The sequence below is a fragment of the Dama dama genome, chromosome 24 (genome assembly GCF_033118175.1).
Source record: "Dama dama isolate Ldn47 chromosome 24, ASM3311817v1, whole genome shotgun sequence".
NCBI classification, from domain to species: Eukaryota; Metazoa; Chordata; class Mammalia; order Artiodactyla; family Cervidae; genus Dama; species Dama dama.
In genome coordinates, this window is record NC_083704.1 from 30,090,460 (window position 1) to 30,114,215 (window position 23,756).

Genomic DNA, 23,756 nt, shown 5'->3' on the forward strand with positions numbered 1-23,756 from the left:
TCAGTCTCTACTATGGGAACCAGGACACAAACCTTGTCTCTAGCCAAGTTGAGAAAACCGTTAAGACCATGTGCCATCACTGGTATGTGATCAATACAAATGTGTGTTGTTCAGGCAGCTGTGACTGTGCCAAATGATATTTTCAGTTGCTTGTTTATTTTGTTCCATCAAAGCACAGTCAGATCTTAAGGTGCAGGGATAATAAGGTTCATTGATTTTACTGCATGCTTGACATACTCCAGCAAGGAGCAAGTTCTGAACTGTGGAAAGTCACTGCCCATCTGCTGTTGATCGGGTATTTTTAAATAGTTCTAAAATATTTTGGAAATGAAAATGACAAAATCCAACTTTGGGGATTGTGTGATTTGAAAGTTGTGAGGAGAATCTGTATATTTTCAATGTAATTGAGATGTTGTACCATGTTAAGAAGGCAAAAAATAGTGTGTCCATTCCTCAGCTCCCCAGGACACCAAACCTAATTGACTGATAGCTAGATCAGGCTGACAGCAGGACAAACCCCTCAAGGCTGTTTGTGAAGGAAATAGATGACTGCTTAGAAAGGCAGAGGTGTTCTCATTAACCTTTCCTCCTCCTATACTGCTGTCTCCAGACTGTACGATCCCAGGAATTGAGACCACTGACTTTAACCAGGTACATCCAAGAGAAGAGTCAACCTACAGGAATCTTTCTAAAGCTTGGACAGTATAAAATTATATTTATAGTTTCAGAGAACATTGGCAAAAAAAAATTGACCAAAATGTCAACAACTTTAAGTAATTCTGTTTCTGGATTTATTTATCATATAAAAATAAGGCCACACACATTGCTAACAATTTGTAATAATTACCTGAGAACTGTTCATGCACCCTCTTCCTTGGGATAATTCAGAATTGATTCTAAAATTAAACTTTGCTATGAGAAATTGCTTTCTGGAGCCATTAGATTATTTTTGTTGGCTACTTTTCCCCTACTTTTATTTTTCTTGCTAGAAAGCACTTTTTCTGCCATTTTTATTACTGAACCTGATACAAAAGTGAGTTGAGAATAACATCAAGTATATAGTTATGCTACTGGGTGCAAGTATTTCTGTCCCAAGTTGATTCAGAGATAAAAAGCACATCATGCTTTACAATAGTTGACATTTTTAAAGAATCTCTAGTATAAACAAACAATTATATTTTATTTCCAAAACTAGGGTCAGATTTTAAGTTACTGAACTAAATTGCTTGGAGCATATAAAATATGGACATCTTAGCTATGGAAAATGCAATTTCTTTCATATTGACCATCACCTTCAAAAGATTTATATATATTCTCCATAGAAGTCACTTAAAAGCCATAGCAGTGACAATTCCATGCATTAATTTGGCACCTTCTGAATATGTGTAATCATATGTTAACACTAAAATTCCAAAGTGTTTAAAATTTCTTTATTTAATGTACCATAGATATTTACAAGATTTTAATAATATACATTTTTTCTTTCCAAACAAGTCTGCTTTTGAATGTTATCTTGTCACGGGGGCTGGAGAACTTTTTTACAGAATAATTTGCTTTTTAAAAAACTGAAAGATTTCTGGTTTTATTCATCATGTAAGTGGCTGAATAGCAAAACAACAAAAAATTGTGAATAAAACTGACAGGAAATGGATGCTAGGTTCTAAGACTGAAATTCCTCTGGAACTCAAACCTGCAAAACATAAAAATGAAACAAAATATATTGAGAAAAAGTAAAATCATTTGTTAGATTAATTCTTCATGAACCAAACACATACTGTTATTTCTCTTTTAATACTACATTTATTATACTTGTTTCACTTACATTGTGTTTAATTTTAGGAAGTGTTTTTAACCCTCTGATTTAGGATATCTGTTTTAAATATAAAAATAAAAAAGAAAAATGCCTAAAATTGGCCAAGTCTGACTAAAGGGCAGAATAGGATTGGCCACCATGTAGTGGCTGATGAGTTATACTCAGTCACAGCTTCAGATAGATAAGTGAGTGATTCTTCTAAAGCAGAATTAATAAATTATTATTATATACTAAATCTGACTGTACCTGCTTAGGACATCATGTTGAGAGGATTTGAAAGCACTGACTCAGCTCAGTATGAATGCCATAATCGATTAGTGGTGTCTGCCATGAAAATGGCAATGGAGATGTACCTATGTGTACTTCACACTTGTTCTCCCTGCTCTGAGAAGCTTGCAGGTACCCTGGGAAAAACTTTGCAGTTTTTGTGCCAACAGGATAAAGCATATACATACCATGACGGTTGTGAAGGTTTTTTTTTTTTTTTTGAGTTTTAAATGAGGAAACATAAAACTGCTTGTCATATGTAAGCATGTTGTAAATTTGAGGGATTAAAGAAAATTGACTCATCACTTCTTGCTCACAATTGAAATATGGGAAAAAAAATAGACCTTTTTTTTCAGCCAATATTTAAACAAAAATTGGAAAGATTCATAGAGCCCAGATTTCATGCTGGCAGCTGTCTTTATTCAAAATCCACAACAGCAATGGTGATTCAACTTACTTGACATTTTTGGAATCCTAATTTCCTCACTGCTGCTTCCATCCCCACCATCACTAACTGTTCTTATTTCAATCAAGTAGTCCTCTTCAAAGGGAACCAGAAGCTCAGCAGATGTGTTGTTTGTTTCCAAAATATGAGTTTTACTCTGTCTGTTTTGCCGGTACAGAATCTGAATAAAATGGTGAATCATGTTAAATGGACATGTAGCTTCTCGAAGGTGCAGAAACTCTTACAGAACACTAGCACTGTGAGCCTTATACATGCTGTAGTCCTTGGATGGAAATATCTGGTCTACACTTTTTCTTTAAATTTGGTTGTTAAGAAAAAATATTTCCTTTTGGCCAATGCTTCTAAAATCAATATAGATTTATCTCTATTAATTATAGCTTGAGGCCATTATCTCTGGAGCTTGCTGTGGAAAGTTACTGATTAGTTTGGACCCATTTCAAGTGTCTGGATACTATATGCATTTGTCAGCAGATGATGTTCTTTACCACTGATGGAAATGGTTTGTCTTGATATTTGATGATTGGATTGGATTTCTTTGTTGGATTTCTTTTATGTTGCTGATAGATGATATCCTTCTGTAGCCTAAGTTCTAGAAATTCTATTTAAATATACTTTTTGATCTCATTCTCATCTCACATTTTTAATATTTAAATACACAATCATATTTTTTAATACAGATTAGTCACTTGAAGAAGAAATTGTTGCATACTGTAAAGATTTATTTGTTAATGCTCCATGACACATTACTGACCTCACAGTATAAAATTTACCATGAAGAACTTAAAAGTGGTAATGCTAAATATTTTCAAAACATTAAAACAAAGATTCCTATATTTCCACACATGCATAAAATTTGTTTCTTATTTGATTCTAACATTTATTATTACTTAGGAAGCTAAGTGATCTGTTTAAAGGAAAAACAGAATACTCACCTTGTAGCCTAACACTTCAGACTCATTTTCCATAGTTTTTACATGCTCCCAGTTTAGGCATAACTTAGAGTTTGTCAACTTCCAGGCAATGTTAGCTGGTGGTTGGCTTGGAGCTTTAAAAAGATAATCAATGATCCAAATGAATATTTATTAGCTCATGGTTACTGTATGACCCAACAACATGAAAAGGAAAAATAAGTCCTGGATAATTAGCATAAAAGGAGGTAAAATGTTTCCAGTGTCATTTCAAATATCATATTAATTCTAATCAGAGGAAGCAAATTCATTCAAATTCAGGTCATTTGGAAATGTTTTTGTGACAAACTTGAATTAATAATGGTATGCTGCATTTTCAGTATTAATTTAGTAATCACTTCTGTTGAATTTGTTTACTTTATTATATGTAAATAGATGGAGGGCTCCTTTATCTAATGTTTAATTTGCCCATCAATCAATGAGACTCTCAGACAAACTCAGCTTGCAGACTTTTTACATATATCAATAGAGAGGTGTACATTCCTAGTGGTCCTTTACTTTTAATCTTGTATTAATTAGGACTCATTGACTATAAATAACACAACCAACTCAAGTTGTTTTAAACAAAATATTAGCAATAGATTGTGAAGGATATAGGGGACTCTCTTGGGATTCATGGCAGAATGCAACAGAACCTCAGGGGAACAAAAAATGTCTGAAAGCCCAGAAGTTCCTCTGTCTACCTCTCACAGTAGTATTTGCTGCATGCTCATCTTGCCACGGACCACCTCTTTGTTCAGTATATGCAGCAGAAATCACGACTGCCTACCTCATCTGAGATTTGAAATCTCCTTTGTTGAGAGATAGTTCAAGCTAGAATCTACAGGTAAAAGCTAATGATTGGCTTAATTTGGCCATATTCTATTTTACCCTAATCCATTGTGACTAGACAGTAAGAAAGACATATGACTCTCAGCACAGATAGAACTAGTAGGAACCATGAAGAGGGAAAGCGATTACAAACCGGGTGATCATCCCAAAAGGTGTCTACCCTGAATCCGAACTGTGGTTTTAGTTCCCTGAGATTAATGTTTTTTGGGAGAAGGAAGGTGTGAAGTTCAAGAAGACATATTTAGAATTAGCCTTCTAAAGTAATGGATCTCATCCAACTGGAAGATTTTACATACAAGAAAACTAGAGTCCAGGTTGAAAGTCTGCTTCTTCAAAACCATATAGATAATGAGTGCTTGAGCCAAGTCAGCATCCTGGTTTCTTGACTTTTAATCTAGCTTTTTTTTTTTTTTCTCCTGCATGACAACATACTGCTTCTCAAAGATTTGAGTCCACATGATTATTTTTGAGATTTAAGAAACTGAAGAGATTAAAAATAATTCAGCTGGGTAGCAGAGGCAAAGATAAAACCCAGAAAGATGCTTTTGGCATCTTATTTGAATATGTGAGGCTGAATGAGCATAATATTTAACTCATTATAACATTGATGGAAATTATTTCTTTTGGAGTTTTAACTCAATGGCTATTTAGTGTCTTATGTGCTTCTGGAGAAAATTACAGGGTGTCACCCAACATTGCTTTATGATATATCTACTTGCCTTCTCTAAGCCCATGGGATGTCATACACCTAATCACTTATACCTCAACTGGCACATAGTAGAGAGATAAATGTTTCACCCATGCTCCCATGGGGCTTAGTTCATATATTTTATTATGAACTTATCCCACTGAATTATAGTTATTCATGCTTTGTGTTTCTTTAAATTTACCGAGAATGCATTACAGCCTCCAGCATAGTGCTTGGCATGTAGGCAGAGGCATATATATCATATATGTTGACTAACTGGCTGTGTAATATATAGCTAAAGAAAAATCACTTAGGGTCCAATGTGATTTTCTCATATCATGTAGATTACACACTGGACTGTGAGCAGACCCATAGGTGACACAGTATGGCAAATCTATTCATTTTGCTATCCTACAATTGAGGCTAATTGACATGGTCAAACCTACAGAAACCCATATGAATTTATAAAATGAACATGCTAGGTGAATAAACCATGTCCTAGTACATTTCTTGACAATATAAACCAAATAATATTTAAAAGCCTGAGAGTTTTGCATGTAGTAAGAATTCAGTGAAGAGGAACTAAAGAGACTCTTGAGAAGGTGAAAGAAGGGAGTGAAAAAGTTGGCTTAAAGCTCAACAATCAGAAAACAAAGATCATGGCATCCAGTCCCATCACTTCATGGCAAATAGATGGAGAAACAGTGAAAACAGTGGCAGACTTTATTTTTCTGGGCTCCAAAATCATTGTAGATGGTGACTGCAGCCATGAAATAAAAAGATGCTTACTCCTTAGAAGAAAAGTTATGACCAACCTAGATAGCATATTAAAAAGCAGAGACATTAATTTGCCAACAAAGATCCATCTAGTCAAGGATATGGTGTTTCCAGTAGTCATGTATGGATATGATAGTTGGACTATAAAGAAAGCTGAGCACCGAAGAATTGATGCTTTTGAACTGTGGTGTTGGAGAAGACTCTTGAGAGTCTCTTGTACTGCAAGGAGATCCAACCAGTCCATCCTAAAGGAAATCAGTCCTGAATATTCATTGGAAGGACTGATGTTGAAGCTGAAACCAATATTTTGGCCACCTGATGTTCAAGAGCTGACTCATTTGCAAAGACCCTGATGCTGGAAAAGATTGAGGGCAGGAGGAGAAGGGGACAACAGAGGATGAGATGGTTGGATGGCATCATCAGCTCAATGGACATGAGTTTGAGTAAGCTCTGGGAGTTGGTAATGGACAGGGAAGCCTGGCATGCTGCAGTCCTTGGGGTAGCAAAGAGTCGGACATGACTGAGCAACTGAACTGAACTGAACTAATGACAATGATTATAGTTTTTAACTGTTTTCCCTCAACTTAATTCAAAGTGCCCTTTCTAATCTTTCTCAGTTATGAAAGAGGTAATATAAAAATTCTCACCAGATATCGCAATTTTAATATCTAGTATATTCTTTGGCACATTTCTTTTATCTCTGGTCTTTAAAACAAAGTACTAACATAACAACTTCTTATAATCAGTACAGCAAAAATGAAAACGCACGTCTTTGATATCACTGGCAGTAACAGATTCTGAAGGTATTATCTATTGCTGTGCCTTTTCTATTTGTTTGCATGTTTAGATAAAAAAGTACTCCTTTTATACTATGAATCCATTGATGATGCTTCAGATTGAGAGAAAGAAGAAATTACTTCTATTAAGTATATAGGACTGATTGTGTCTCTGAGATTGGGATATTTGCATTTGTTTCCTCATCTACCATATAGAAGTAAGGCATTTCATGAACATAAAATGAGAAACATTATATCAGGAATGAATTCATGGAATGAATGGCTCATTGTGTAGGTTATTGGGAATGCTTTACCCTTCATCCTATCTGGAAGGTGTAAAGAATTGGACTTGGAAGTAGAGAAACCTGAAGCTGTATACAGTCTCTTCCGAGAGGCCTGGTTTTTCCAATATTGGAATGAGACTAACATATTCTAGTTTATAAGAGTTTTAGCTTCCATGAAATAAAATGAGAAATGTTCCTCCCTTGCTTAGTAGTACATAATAAATTGCTCAGTAATTGTTAACTCTCTTTCCTGTAAGTATCCATTCTTCACTGTGGTATTATGACATAGTTTTTCAGTGGTGTTCAACGTGGATTGTTCCTGATAACACAATTACAAAGTTTGCAAATGATTCATTTCTTAAATATAATTAGGGGTATTTTCAAGATTTTCCCTTCATAATTTTGTTCTTCCTTCAGTTTTTTATGTACTTTTTGAAAGGCAGAAAAAATGGTGAGGTCTTAGCTAATTATCTGGAAAATTCTCATAGTCCAGAGCTTTTCTTATTTTGTCCATGAGTATGACTTCAATGTCTCTACCTTTTGTCTAGTATTGAGTTGGGAAAAAAGTTTGTTATTTCTAAAAGGTGCTTCAGAAGGCCTTTAACAATTTTGATTTCATGAGTTTGTTGTATTTACCTAAACTGGACTGTTGTATTTACCTAAAATGACAAAATCGAAATTTCTATCACCTTGAAAAAACAAAATACTATCACATGGATAATATAAAACACATGCCATGTATGTTTATACCTAGTTGGTCAATGGTAAACTCAACAGCAAGCATTTTTCCAGTCTTTTGAAAGAATTTTGCAGGCAATTTCCAAAGACTAAATTATTTTCTATTAATCAAATGACAGAGCAACATAAACTAGCCCTCTGCAGCTCTAATGGCTTCCCTGTGATCAATTTTTCTGTAGATGGCATTTATATTCAACTGTAGTTCACACTGTGAACTCAATTCAAAAACAACTTCTTATGTTACACTTCTAAGTAACAGCATGGGGTTGACATTTGGGAGAGAGAGAAAGAACATAAGTGCAAGATGAAATAAAAGCTTAATGCTTCCTTTATGTCTAAATATGGATTGATTGCATTATTTACAACAAGAAAAATTCTGTACAGAGTGCTAGTCAGTCAACGTCAAGGGCCAAATTGAAGCAAAATTTGCAAACACTTTCTGTTACTGGGTCTGAATACTTCTGTCTATATAAGCAGTGCTTTTCCTCTCCCCTTTCCTCTTGGAATTGATGTAAATATTTTTCTCCCTTTAGTGGTAAATCTAAATTTCATTTAAGTGATGTCTGTGTGAATCACAATATACTTGCAGTGGTCCTCAGCTGTCTTTTGGAAAGACATCATTTTCAGTAAGCTACAATAGTTAATATCAAACCACTGATATTTATTTTTAAAATCCCATATTTAAATAAAAAAGACTTTTATTTAAAAGTCTATCATCATCACCAGCAACAATAATAACAAAGACTTCAGAAACTTTGTATATACTTGTATATGTATTTGGAGGTCTCTTTGTCCACTAGGTCTCTTTATTTTTTATGTTATGTATATCTCAGCCTCTTAATTTCTTCATAGTAATTTTTCATAATTTATGATTATTTTATTTCACTTTTTCTTGTTTTAATTTGCCTCCGCACTAAAGAGAAATTGCCTGAAGGCATATATCCTTCCTGTTTTAATCTCCACTAGTCACCTAACCCTGTTCATGGCTCATGGGAGGCACTACTTTCTTGAGTTAAAAACTGATTCATCGTATTTCCAAAAACAAAAATAAAAAGGCTGTTTTCTGTTTATCCAACCAGAATAGGCAAAGATTTTGGTGAATGTGAGCTCTGCTTTCTCACAATTTATGGTGGATGACCAAATATTAGATGGAAAATCTAGGCAGTGGCAGTATGAACGTGTGATGCATGTAGATTACTACTATTCAGAGTTAATTTTGGTGTCATCTGTAGGGCATGGAAAATCAAAGTCAGACCCGGGGATAGCATTTAGAATCAGAGCTATCCTTGGTGTTTCATGAAAGCCATTTCTCATATTTGCTGTGCATGTACTTCCATAACTCTTGAAGAAAATTTCTGCAACAAATTTATGAAAAGAAAGAAACTAGAAAGTAGATGAGCTTTCCTACTTTAAAAAATGCAAAGGAAGTAAAATCACCTCTCAAGAAGAAATATAATAATATATGTTACCACACATTGAGCTCTCTCTGTATGGCTGCCTCTGGGTCACCTCGCTGTACCTTATATCCTTTAGTTCTTAAAGAAAACTCTAGAGGAAAGCACAATCATCTCTGTTTTTCAGTTGAGAAAAGCGATTCTGAGTCATTAAGTGAATAGACTTCTCACACAGTTCATGGTTGAGCTGAGACTCACGTTCAGTTATTTCACTCTGAAGTCCTTTTCTAGTTCTTTCCAAAAGTATCTCACAATGGGCACAGGTTATGAAATCACTCAGAAAAAAGTGCAAACATGTTAAAGAGGACATTTATAGATCAGTAGAAAAGATATTTGTCTGTTTATAGGCGTGATGGGGTCACTACAAACTGAGAGAATGCATAAAATCAGATAAGCAAATGTTAAATGTTAGAAGATCAGTAAGTCTGGTGCTGCTAGATGAGGAATGGGAACGAAAAGTAATTTGGGGACAGACTGAACAGACTGTGAAAGATCTTGTACACCTTTCTCTAGTCTTTGTTCTCTGAAATAGAGGAGACGGTGGAATTTTGAAATTAAAAGAGGATGTGATGCTGTTTCAGGTGGAAAAAATCTCAAGGCAGTTTGAGGTTTGGACTGAAGATTAGAGGGTCTGGAGACAGAGAGAGAGACACTATTTAGATGGCTAAAGATGAACACTACAAATTAGCACAACATCCATGGGATCCAGAGATTCAAAGAGTCTATATTCATTGTATGCCAGTCCAACAAATGCCACAACAGAATCTTCCTAAGAATCTTTTTTTCTTTTGTATCTAGGAATTAAAATAATATACTTCTTAGTGTGCTTTAATAATTAAGTATACTGAATATTAATACTAGGCTTAGGACTTAAACGTGCTCAGTATTTTGTAACTGTGATTGGCAGAATCAGGGCCTCCCAAACATATCCAGGTTCTAATTGAGGATCTTGACATGGAGCAATAACCCTGGATTCTCTGGGTGGGTTCAGTGTGATCAAAATGATGCTTATGAAGGAAAGAGCCAGAGGAAATGTGAAAGGCAGAAGTAGAAGGTCCGAGTCAGAGGGAGACTTGAAGATATCATACTGTTGGCATTGAAGATAGAGGAAAGGGCCACAAGCCAAGTGGTATGTGCTGTCTCCAAAAGCCAGAAAATTCAAGGAAACAAGTGCTATTCTAGAGCTTCCAAAAGGAGAATACTAGGTTGTGGTAATTTGAATAGCAACAATAGAAAACTAAAGTAGTTGCTGTTTGATTTTCCAATGACAGTGATAAAGAATGCTGAAAGAATAAATTAGAGATTTGATTGGTATTCAAATACAAAATGGAGTTTTATAGAACCTTATTCTCAAGTCCTTGTTGGATATTTTGATAAAAGAGTTAATGCAAACAGGCTGATGTAAGCAAAATTTAAGAAATATTGAAAGAAGATACTCATGAAAGAAATTGGGAATTACAAGGGGGTTTATTCATTTTCTTTTTTTAATGGAAAAGAAGAGGGATGCTAGACCTCACTTTATACTTTCTGACCCTCATCTCATTCTTCTCTCACCAGATATATTCTAGCACTATAGCACTTGGATAAAAGTACTCCTTGTTAATGAAATTGTTTTCAAAGGATATGTCTCCCACTCTTTGATGAGGCTGATCTCATGTGAACACTCAGGCAAACCACGGATAAAGTTCTTGGCATTTAATCGAAATTTCAGTCAAGCCCATTTGTAGGACCAAGTGGGTCAACTGAACGCATCTCTTGCTACTGTGTCTAAAACAAGTTTTCTGCTTAAACACATAGAGTAGGTTAGCATAAACTATCACGTGGTTGATTTAGGATGCATGAGCAATCAAACTAGCATATTAAAGGTAAAGAAAAACCTTTTATTTTTAGGGTTACATATGGGTGTAATCTGTACGCAGGTCAGGAAGTAACGGTTAAAACTGGACATGGAACAACAGACTGGTTCCAAATAGGGAAAAGAGTACGTCAAGGCTGTATATTGTCACCCTGCTTATTTGACTTATATGAAGAGTACATCATGAGAAACGCTGGGCTGGATGAAGCACAAGGTTGAGTCAAGATTGCTGGGAGAAATATTAATAAACCTCAGATATGCAGATGATACCACACTTATGGCAGAAAGCAAAGAAGAACTAAAGAGCCTCTTGATAAAAGTGAAAGAGGAGAGTGAAAAAGTTGGCTTAAAGCTCAACATTCAGAAAACTAAGATCATGGTATCTGGTCCCACCACTTCATGGCAAATAGATGGGGAAACAGTGGAAACAGTGACAGACTTTATTTCGAGGGGGAGGGGGGGCTCCAAAATCACTGCAGATGGTGACTGCAGCCACAAAATTAAAAGATGCTTACTCCTTGGAAGAAAAATTATGACCAACCTAGACAGCATATTAAAAAGCAGAGACATGACTTTGCCAACAAAGGTCCATCTAGTCAAGGCTATGGTTTTTCCAGTAGTCATGTGTGGATGTGGGAGTTGGACTATAAAGAGAGCTGAGTGCCGAAGAATTGATGCTTTTGAACTGTGGTGTTGGAGAAGACTCTTGAGAGTCCCTTGGACTGCAAGGAGATCTAACCAGTCCATCCTAAAGGAGAACAGTCCTGAATATTCTTTGGAATGACTGATGCTGAAGCTGAAACTCCAATACTTTGGCCACCTGATGCGAAGAACTGACTCACTTGAAAAGCCCCTGATGCTGGAAAAGATTGAAGGCAGGAGAAGAAGGGAATGACAGAGGATGAGATGGGTGGATGGCATCACTGACTCAATGGACATGAGTTTGGGTAAACTTCGGCAGTTGGTGATGGACAGGGAAGCCTGGTGTGCTGCATTCCATGGGGTCGCAAAGAGTTGGACATGACTGAGTGACTGAACTGACTGATATGTGTGTGCGTGTGTGTGTATTTATATAGGTGGCTCTCTGTATCTGTGTATCTCTGAGTTCAATATTAGCATATTCAATTTAAGATTGAAAATATTTGAAAAAAATTCCAGAAAGTTTTAAAAAGCAAAATTTTAATTTGCTGTGTGTTATTAATAATAATTTACATAGCATGTACATTGTATTAATATTTGCAACTATCTGTGTAACATTTACATTGTTTTATGTATATATAAGTAATCTAGAGGTGATTTTAAACATACAGAGGATGTATTAATATGTAGGTAATATGCAAATTCTATGATATTTTATGCAAGGCATGTGAGCATCTGTAGATGCTCCTGGAACCAATCCCCCTTGGATACTAAAGGACAATTGTATATGTATGTGTATATAGATGTATGTACATGATCTTATGTGTATACCATGTGTATATCTATATATTTTTGATAATTAGTTTATTGCTTGGGTCTCAGCCCATATTAAATTGGTCAATGGAGTTGAAGTAATATGAGATGGCTGGCTTGAGTATTGTGTCACCAACTACATTCTAATGTCTGTCAGTTAGTCACAGCTCTGTCAGATAAGAGAGGTTTTTTTGATACTACATTTCCACATTTCTAATTACCCTTGATCTTGCCTGAGATAGAAGCTGAATTATACACAAGAGTTTTTGTGATTTTGGGATCTCTCAGTTAGCTATAAGAAATGTCTGGGCAAATTTAAAACCTCTGATTAATTGGAGATTTCCGTCAGATTTTCAGATTGACTGAAAGAGGCTAGACTCCATAAGGACCATAGAAGCAAACAGTTCATACAGGTAGACGGCAATGATTTCACCAACCCAGTCAACATAGAGTAAATCAGGAAGAAAAATTGAACCACATCTTTAGCTAGTCTCTTCTAGAAAATTACATATGACTTAGTCTACATCAAAGTAGGGGATTGAAGGAGAACTGGTTTAAGAGTTGTTGATCCGCACAAACTCTCCCATTAAAATGGACTGATAGTGGAGGGTTTTGTTCATCTGTTTGTTTCCTGCTTAGCAGTTTCACAGCGCTTTGGATTTTCCAGTGTGCTCCTATAATCAAAACCTCATTTGTTCCTTACTGGTAATTTGAGAAAACAGTGAGGGCAGAGGATGTTTTCATTTAACAGTTTAGAAAATTAAAGCAGAAAAATGAAATGTTTTATCTGGTACCAGGTCTATAGTCAGTGAAGTACCTAGAATTAGAACACAAGTCTCTAGCTATTGGCTGGTGTTATGGACACAAGTGGATAATACATCTTGTAATTGAAGACCTGTTAACTGAAATGATTCCCAAGTTCATTTTGGACATGACCAGTTGTATTTATATGGAAAAGAACTTTGATTTTCAGGCTTTTTAAACCACCTATTCATTCCCAATACACAGGACACAAAGAATACAGTATTTAAAGGCTTGTTCTATTTTTTCCTGTTTGTTAGTAGCAATGCATTCATGTCTCAGTCATTCTCCAAATTCAGCAACTATATTTGTTACTCTTTTTCATTGGAATTTAGAGACCAAAGAGTGTGTTTCAAAAAGCCTGTTTACACAAATAATTTATGTTCGTCTACAATATATAAGAAATACATAAGTATTATTCACTTATAAAAAGAATAAATTGCAGTTCTTACTAAGCTGTATCTGATCAGACAATTTCCTGTTTACTACTTTGACTCATATTATGGAATGTTTGTGCAGCACCAGACTCATTCATAGGACAAATGCAGCAATAGTCAACTATTAATCCTTTATTCAGTAGGTCCTATCTTTGTGAAAGATATTTAGTTTATTTTTAAGGGAGATAAAAAGAAGCAGAAGAGTTAATTCTGGGATTTCAGAGGCTTTCCAGTAATTTGCAGTGAAAAAATATCATAGAAGGAAAGATCTAGGTAACTTGACAGTGAAGGAATCACATCAATACTCAAATGATAAGACAAACAAAAACAAACAAAAAAACCTACTTAATAAGCATTTACTAAAGTATGGGCTGGACACTTTCTATTAATTATCTCTTCCAATCTCAAACAAGGCCCAGTGAGAAAATCAATAATACTTTGTCTTCATTTTACAGATGAGGATATTGAAACTAAAAGATTAAATTAACCACTTAATATCGCCAGAATGGGAGGTCAGATTTTGAACCCAAGTTGGAAGAGGGCATCAGAGACATTGTATTCTCTGTCTTTCATCTATATACTCAAAATATTTTCTCTTTTGCAATTCCAGAAAAGATCAGAACAGTTCATTTTGGTTGTTATCAGAAAGTTTCAACAACTATCCAGATTTATAGGCCAAATCCACTGATCAAATAAAGCAATCAGTAAAATGATGAGGGGAGATGAATGAAATGGAAATTGAGCAATAAAATACTTCTTATTGTAGGTGAATTGTGGTCCCTACAGTGTGATGTATACTTACGGGACTTCTTAGTGGTAACGTTGACTGGAGGGCTTGAGGGCCCTGTCCCAGCAGTGTTATAAGCTCTCACAGAAGCAAAGTAGACAGTGTTAGCTTTCAGGCCTGTGATGTTTTTGGTTGTGACGTTTCCACTGACCCTGATTTTGCCTATCATGGATTCTTTGGAATCATCTGTCCAGTATAAAACCTGCTCATTAAAAACAAAGAACAAGCAATTTATTGTTTCCTAATAACTGCCAACCACAATAGTGTATGGGAAGAAGTCAGGAGCGCAAATGAGAGGATATTTTCTTATTAAAATGGTTATACAATGACAACAAAATAATCAAAGTCCAAAATTTATATGGAAGAAATTTTAAAAAAATGAAATCACAATGGAAATGAGAAAACCTAGGGTTTTTTTTAGATTATCACAATAAAATATTTCATGAAATATCTAAAGGGTAACAGCTTTACCCCCCCCCCAAAAAAAAGTGAAAAGTGGAAGTGTTAGTCGCCCAGTCATGTCTGACTCTTTGCAACCCCATGGACTTTAGCCCTCCAGGCTCCTCTGTCCATGGGATTCTCCAGGCAAGAATACTGGAATGAGTAGCCATTCTCTTCTCCAGGGGATCTTCCCAACTCAGGGATCGAACCCGAGTCTTCAGCTTTGCAGGCAGATTCTTTACTGTCATCATTCTTTACTGAGCCGTCAGAGCTGAAGCCTCAGGTATACAGTAGTAAGTCAGAACAAAATAAGAGTCATACTTTCAGTGAAAGACTCACATTATGATGTTTTGCTATTGACATTTCTTCCGGAGTTCTTTGAATCACAGGTGAATTATTAATTCAGCATATACTGATCCCTTCCTATACATTAGCACTGTTTTAAGCAAATTGGAAAAGACAAGAAAGAATAAAGCATAAGGCATGCCTTTGCACCACTCTAGTTAAGACGTTAGAGCACATATGTGAAAAGAAAGCAGAGGATGCATCTGCCGAAAATCATATGGAAATAAATGCTATAAGAATTTGAAGACACATAAAACCAGAAAATAATTGGAGAAGAGTTCAAAGAGCAGGAGAGAGTAGAGGTGATCTTTGAGAAATAAATAGGGTTCACTTAAGAGGTATGGCCTTCTAGGACTGGAGTGGCAGAGGCACCTACAGAAAGTAAAACTTTCTGTTTGGACAACAGGGCTCGGATAAAAGGAGAAAAAAGAATAAAGGCAAAATCCTACTTTCATTCTAACACCAAAATAAAGTAAACCTTGTTACTCATTTTTGAATCATTAGATTTGCAAGTCAAAGAAGAGTAATTGATTAATAAGTCCCGTCAATTAACTTCGTGAGAATGAAAGACTGTAAGTTTGAAATGATTTGTTTCACTCTATGTAGACTATAATGGCAGATTAGGAGAATGTAAGCTTTATCTTGTCACATAACTGCCTTTTCCAAGATGACTAACTTTTTTCAAGTTTAAGATTAGGTTTCCCCGTAAGATTCGTCTATGGTTTAACATCACTAAAGATTAAATGCTTACTTCTCCCCAAGAAACAAACATGACTGCAGCTTGGATAATTAAATAAGATAATCACCTGATGACTTTTAAAATGCTACCATTTGTTAATTTACTTGCTTAGGATCACCTGGAAAGATCCTCTTCATTAATTCCCCTCTGTAGCTTTAGACACGCACTATCTTATGTTAAGGGCTTCCTGGGTTGGCTCAGTGGTAAAGAATCCACCTGCAATGCAAGAGACGCAGGAGACACAAGTTCTTTCCCTGGGTCAGGAAGATCCCTTGGAGGAATAAATAGCAACTCACTCCAGTATTCTTGCCTGGGAAATCCCATGGACAGATGAACCTGGTGGGCTACAGTCCATGGGGTCACACAGAGTCAGACACAGCTGAGCACAGAATAGCGCAACTTACAGGACTAGGTTGGTAGTATAGGGCTGTTGAACAGAGCAATCGCTAGCTGGCATATTCAGAGTGCAAAGTGAAATTACTGTGGATTACCTCATAGCCCAGAACTCTTCCAGTGTTTCTATTCCAGGCAATAGCATTCCATGAAACCTCCATTTCTGAAGCAGAAAAGCTTTGAACAGAAGTTCCCCTTGGGGCTAGTTGAGGTTCTGCCATCCAGAGAAAGACACAACCATTAAGCAGAGTGGTTCATAGAAAACAAATGCAAAATATACATACGGTCTCAAGGAGGACCATTCCAGTACTGATTACAACTTACCATCTTCCCCAGAGTAGATAATGGACGCAGTACTCAGGGGTCCTTCTCCTTCCTTATTATATACACCCACTTTGACTTCAAAGGGAGAGAGAGGGATGATGTTTTCATTTCTGTAAATAAACCTTGATGTCTCTACAGATGGCACTCTTTCCCTGGTCCAGGTTGTTGAACCTACTGGCCGCAGCATGACGATGTATCCAAAGTCCTCTCCATTCTGTAGTTCTTCTGGAATTGACTTGGGCAGAAGTGATCAGTCACTGAGTATTTACAAAAATATTTTGTATAGCTATTATAATACTGATTGATTATTTGGCATATCCTTTACAGAGACAAGATGGGTATTTACACTGCTTAATGAAGTTATTAAAAAAAATAAAATTTCTACTGGGAATGCCAATTAGAAAAATGAGCCCAATTAAAGGTACTCAAATAAATAAATGAAAATTTTAAATGGAAATGGAAAACAGGTTTTACATGCTTATATCGCCTTCCTTCCTGGCCACTACCTCTTGGCAACCACAAGTCTGATCTCTATGTCTGTGAGTCTGTTTCTGTTTTGTAGATAACGTGTATTTGTGCCATATTTTAGATTCCACATATAAGTGATATCGTGATATTTGCATTTCCCCTTTTGAAATACTTCACTTAGTATGATAATCTTTAGTTGCATCATGTTGCTGCAATAGGCATTATTTTTTTCCTTTTATGGTTGAGTATTATTTCATTTTATATATATATATGTACATATACATATATATATATACATAAACACATATACTCGCCACATCTTCCTTTTCTATCAGAATCTCTGAACGCTTTAATTCCTCTCCATTATGGAATTTGAATATGATACATAGGTTTTTTGGGGCAATAATAAATATACTTAGAGCAAGCAATAAGTAGAAAACATACAGTAGCAGGGACACTGAGGCAGTGGAAGCTAAGAGAAAATTGAAGCTGTAAATTATACAGAGAAGAGACAGAATTTAGCTGTTAGTCAAGTAGAAACCTGAATGTAAAGTAAATGGGAAGAACTGAAGGACAAGCAGGAGGGACTGTTGGAGCTGGGGCTGGATTATCAGAGTAGCTGACAGCAGGATGGGGCTACTCTTCTCAGAACAGTGACGGACAGTGTACCAGTTCTTTATTTAATCTGTCTGCCTAGCTACTGAGACTTTTTTCTATTCTCAGTATTTCTCAAGTACCTTTAAAATCAGTTCAGTTCAGTCACTCAGTTGTGTCCAACTCTGTGACCCCATGGACTGCAGCACATCAGGCTTCCGCATCCATCACCAACTCCCAGAGCTTGCTCAAACTCATGTCTATCGAGTCGGTGATGCCATCCAACCATCTCATCCTCTGTCATCCCCTTCTCCTCCTGCCTTCAATCTTTCCCAGCATCATAGTCTTTTCCAATGAGTCAGTTCTTCCCATCAGGTGGCCAGAGTATTGGAGCTTCAGCTTCAGAATCAGTTCCCTCCAGTGAATATTCAGGGCTCATCAAGAGGCTCTTGCTTTCTGCCTTTAGAGTGGTATCATCTGCATATCTGAGGTTGTTGATATTTCTCCCAGCAATATTTATTTGAGCTTGTGCTTCATCCAGCCTGGCATTTTGCATGATGTACTCTGCCTATATAAGTTAAATAAGCAGGGTGACAATATACAGCTTTGACGTATTCTTTTCCCAATTTGGAACCAATCTGTTGTTCCATGTCCAGTTCTAACTATTGCTTCTTGACCTGCATACAGATTTCTCAGGAGGCAGGTAAGGTGGTATGGTATTCACATCTCTTTAAGAATTTTCCACAGTTTATTGTGATTCACAGAGTCAAAGGCTTTGGTGTAGTCAATAAAGCAGAAGTAGATGTTTTTCTGGAATTCTCTTGCTTTTTTAATGATGCAACGGATGTTGGCAATTTGATCTTTAAAATAAATCCCCATTAGTTGAGATGACCTGAGCTGGTCTCTACTTCTTACCATGTAGATCAATCCAACAAATACAGACAGTGAAAAGTGGAAGAAATACACAGTCCTGAAATCTTAGAAAAGAAAATGCTTCCTTGTGTTAACACTTCTCTTTCACAGAGATGATCAAAATCAAAACAGTTAACTTTGAGTGGTATGGAAGAGATTTATAAGCGTTTAAGACACTTGCTAGAGCATTTGATTTGTTTTGGATGCTTCTTTAATCTCAGATTTAATCAACATGTTTAGTTCATCTGAGAAATGGAGGACTTCTGCTTTTGTTAGTTAAGTACAATTAACGTTTCACATGGCATTCCCTCAAGAAAGATCTGCATCCAACGTGTTCAATTTAGAACAGAAGAGAAACTTCTTTAGGTTCTTCCTTTCATCCTTTTCATATTGGTTGATCCAATGATGGAGAAATATACAGAGTTATTTAAGGTGGCCAGAAAGAGAATTTTCTCCTTTAAACAAAGAAAGTATTCAACAGAATACAGAAATTCAGGCATTCCACTGGTAATGAAATCTATTAAAGCTGATAAAGGCTAATAATATAATTTTTCACCACTGTGACTGTAGGAAATAAGTTTTTAGTATAGACCAACAGTCAACAAGCTATGGCCTTTGAACCAAACCTGACCTATAGCCTGGTTTTTAAAATAAAGTGTTTTGGAAACACAGTCACACCTGTGTGTTTATAATGATATATGGCTTTTGAATGACAATGGCAGGGTTGAACAGTTGTAAAAAAAGACCATACATCCTGTAAGACTGAATAGTTTCACTGACCTTCTAGAAAAAAGTATACCAACTGCCAGTTTAGGTGTTTATCTTTAATTGTACAGTGTTTTATAGTCACATTTTATGTGAGATATTTACGATAAGCATCTCAAACTTGGAAGTACTTTGGAGTATAAATGAAGATAAGATATGAAGATATCAGTAAAAATACCTTAGAAAAGGAGTTAGCAGTTATTCCATGATTAGATATCATGTCTAGGTTAGTGTAAACAAAACAACCCAAAATAGAAATATACACAAAATACACTTAATTTTGGCATAGAAGAAAACGTAGGTCTATTATACTACAGTGTAATTATAAACCACGATGATGGAGTCAAACTGAATTTAGAACAGTGATTGGACCTGGATTAGTGCTAAAAGTTCAAGGGGGTACTTCTTCATCCACAATGAATGACTTTGGCCTTCAGTGGTCTCTTTGTACTCCCAAGTTCTTTTTCAAAACATTGTTCAGATGTGCTATGATGGTGCCTTTACTGACCTCCTCTTAGACTGAGTTAAGACTGTCCTGTTGGGTTCTGAGCATTCAGACCTTTTCTTAAAAATTTATTTTTGTACCCTGACTGCTTGGGACAGTGTGATTACTCATTAATTACACGTTCATTGAATTAAAAACATTACTACATTCCTGGTGGCTCAAACTAATGTGTTCATCTCCTCCTAAGTAGACATACCTGATTCCTTAAAGTAGTTCAAGCACCAGAAGAATTTGGTTCAGTAACTGCATATGCATGATGCTAAATGTGAATGATAAATGTGAATTTGCATCCATTTATAACAGTTTCTGTTAGTATCTGCATATTTGGTATCCCAAGAAAAATATACAAAGGGATTGATTTTAATTGAATTTTTTAAAAATTTAGGTCAGAAAAAAATTTTTGTAGTGATAGATTCTCAAATATTGGGGAACCTAGGGTCTCTTGCAGCAACACAAAAGCAGCAATATAGAACACATAAGAGAATAGGACTGGTGGTGGTTTAGGAAATGTGTGTAGGAAAGCAGGCAGGAGGCCAGATTTGACCTGTAGGTGAAGGTCTGTGGAACCAGGCTTAAGAAAAAGAACACTATAAATCATGGAAAGAGTTTTTATTGTTGTTAACTTATATCATCTCTATTTAAGAATAGTATACATAGAATTTCCCATTCTCCCATGTATAGACTGAGTAAAAACCACAATTTTCCTACCTTTAGTAATTTCTGACCATGGAGGAAAAAAATAGGTGAAGTCAGGCAAGTGATGAAATACTCAGATGACTTTCAAAGAATGTTGGAACCTACATAACCTACTCACCATTCCATAAAAAACAATCCTTTTAGACCACTTGAGAGTTGGTGTTTTTGTGGGAAACTTGTTTGGTAGACAGGAATAATTTTAACTTAATACTCAAAGCAAATACAGAACTCCCACCTTCCCTGAACCCTGACTTTGCATAGGGACCATTGGAATTCTAATTCAGGACAAAATAAAAGAGAATGGAATGAAAGTCCTGTGGTCAGATGCTCTCTGTCCATCAATCTCACATTTCTAAGTCTGTTTTCTGGATGTGGCATCATGACCACCTAGCATTGTCATGGAGTAAATGACATGAAATGCCCAGCAAAACATCTAAAATCCTGTAAGTTCTCGACAAGTGAGTTACCTCTGTGTCAGGCCTCTTAGGAGCCCATTTCTCTCCCAGCAGCCACACCTGGCTCCTGGCTCTGTCACAATTTTTAGAAAACATCTATGTGTCTCCATATTCTATCATATGAAGAGAGCTTAATAATACTACTCTTTCTGTAGTGGAATTTTGTGAGGAATAAAATGAACTATGTATATAGAATGTTTTATATACTGCAAAATCATTTACAGATGCAGTGTATTACTACTGTTCTACAATGGTATTTCTCAACCTCAGCACTCTTGACACCTGGGGGCAAGTATGTTCTTGTCATGGGTCGGGGGGGGGGTGGGTACTATCCTGTGGACTGTAGGATGTTCACCAGCATTCTCACGTCAGATACACCCCTCCCCTCAGTTGTAAACAACCATACATCTCCTCAGATATTGTAAAATATCTCCCGAGGGATCAATCACGCCCGATCTCTCAATGAGCCCCTCTAATGTAGTAAACATCACAATTTTTAACTAAAACACCCATGGCCATCTTGTTCTTAGGTGTAATATTAAAACGTCCAAAGAAGTAGATGTTATGGCTATGAAAATCATCATCACTGTGTCAAAAGCATGTACATGGGGCAATGACATGGCAAGGCTTTTTTATCAATTATACCTGAGGCTCAAAGCTGATAATAAAGGTATGAAATGCCATGCATTCTGAAGAGTACAAACTATTTATATATAGGACTCCATGGCACAACTTAGCCTATGAAAAGTGAAAGTGAAATTCGCTCAGTTGTGTCCGACTCTTTGCGACCCCATGGACTATACAGTCCATGGAATTCTCCAGGCCAGGATACTGGAGTGAGTAGCCATTCCCTTCTCCAGGGGATCTTCCAAACCCAAGGATCAAACCCAGGTCTCCTGCATTGCAGGTGGATTCTTTACCAGCTGAGCCACAAGGGAATGACCCAAGAGAAATGCACAAAGGGAGTGCTGATTTAAGGGAGAGGCTAGTAGGGAGATATTTCTTTTGAGACAACTGTAGAAAAAGCTGTATATTCCCACCCCCCACCCAGGAGAAGTAAAGGGGATACTTCTTAACCCCTTGCCTAACCAAGTGACAAAGCTTCAGGAAAAAAAAAAAAAGACTCATGGAATATGGGGGATTTGGAGGATTTGTCTGGAATTTGGGGGATGTGGGTTCTTTTAACTGACAGATGCCTGAGAAACTTCCAAAGGGGAGAGAGACCTGGACAGTGTACTGTGGCAGAGTAAAGACAGACCAGGTGGGGACCCATTGCACCTCCACAGAACATGGAACAAAGCTGTATGTTTGCTGAGGGCAGACATGAAACCCATGTAGGAAGCTGTCCGTGAGCACCATTAAAAGGGACTCTACCCACAAACAATATCTAGAGGAGAGAGATGACCTATAACTGAAAATCTGGCCATGGACCACCAGACTCCAGTAACTGAGGAGACCTTCCAACAGCCTGCACCAAGAGATGACAACTAAAAGTTCCCACTGGGGCACCTCCTGGACTTTCCCCACCACCACCACCAACAAAAAACAAGGCAAAACCAACAACTGCTCTCTGAAATGTCAATTAGAGTATACCAAAGTCAAATTTCAAATGACCATCAATCAGAACCATTTCTGTCCATTACCTCTTCTCCCAATCCTAATTCACTATAACTCTGGAGGAACTAGCTTGGGAAAGGAGAAATTGAATAGCAGAATGAAGGAAAGGTGGAGAACTGACTATGCATTCTCTTTCACAGTTATAGAATTCCTTGCCTAAGGCAGACCTGAGCATCTGGAAAATAGAAACTTTAGATTGGTTGAAAGTCCAAATTTTATGATAATAAAACAGATTGAAAAAATTTGAAGTACAAAAATCAACCTACCTTTTAATACTTAATAGTGATGATTACAAAAGCCATGCCATCTACCTAAGCTTTCATCTACATGCAGGGAAGAACAAATTGGAAGGATTTAAAGAGCAATGATAGGGAAAGAATTATTTTTACCTGCATTCTACTGAGTCTTAACTCATGAATATTTTAGAGGTAATAAATAAAATAATTTCTAGTTCATCAACTAGTAACAGAAATGCTACTGACCCACCATCAACAGACATTGGGCTATATTTCTTATTTGGGAAAGAATTTTGTTGAGTTAGTCACACTCTCTTACTTGGGGGAAAAATACAAAAAATTTCCAATACCTCCTCTAAATTATGCATCATCAGGAGTCTCTCATACCATGTATTTTTATATACTCAATAGTGATCAAATAAATCTTCTTTGTTTTTCAATATTCTTCTTGACCAGCTAAATCTTCTTCCCTCAAAATAACTGAGTTGGATAGGAAATTACCTCCCAAGTAATGATGAGTTCAGACCGACTTCCTCCTCCTCCATTGATGTTTGTTGGTGCCACGGCAGGGACTAAAAGCAACCAAGAGAAACATAGGATGGCAATTATTAAAGTATTTTTTCAAAGTGAAGAATTTTATTGTTGGATTTCACCTTAAAAAATCTCACACAGGCACATTATGAGAGAGTTTTGCATTTTTAATGAACATAAATTATGTTTACACATATCCAAATTTCTAAGAGAGAGGACACAGTTGTGTTTGATACATGAGCACCCTGGCTTCAAAATCGAGTAACATCATGTGTTTGACATTATTATGCATCATCTACTAATTGGCAAAATGATGTTCCATTCAGATGGTAACAGCAACA

General features: G+C 36.4%; 1 protein-coding gene across 1 annotated transcript in view; it reads right to left on the reverse strand.

Annotated features, from left to right (window-relative positions):
* Positions 1-1,582: 1,582 nt before the first annotated feature.
* The window catches only part of CNTN6 (contactin 6), a 195,954-nt gene continuing 173,780 nt past the window's right edge, over positions 1,583-23,756 (reverse strand). The window contains 8 exon segments of the mRNA XM_061127769.1: positions 1,583-1,621; positions 1,623-1,690; positions 2,538-2,706; positions 3,479-3,591; positions 14,410-14,596; positions 16,411-16,526; positions 16,637-16,871; positions 23,386-23,456. Coding sequence (XP_060983752.1) covers positions 1,583-1,621; positions 1,623-1,690; positions 2,538-2,706; positions 3,479-3,591; positions 14,410-14,596; positions 16,411-16,526; positions 16,637-16,871; positions 23,386-23,456 — 998 coding nt within the window.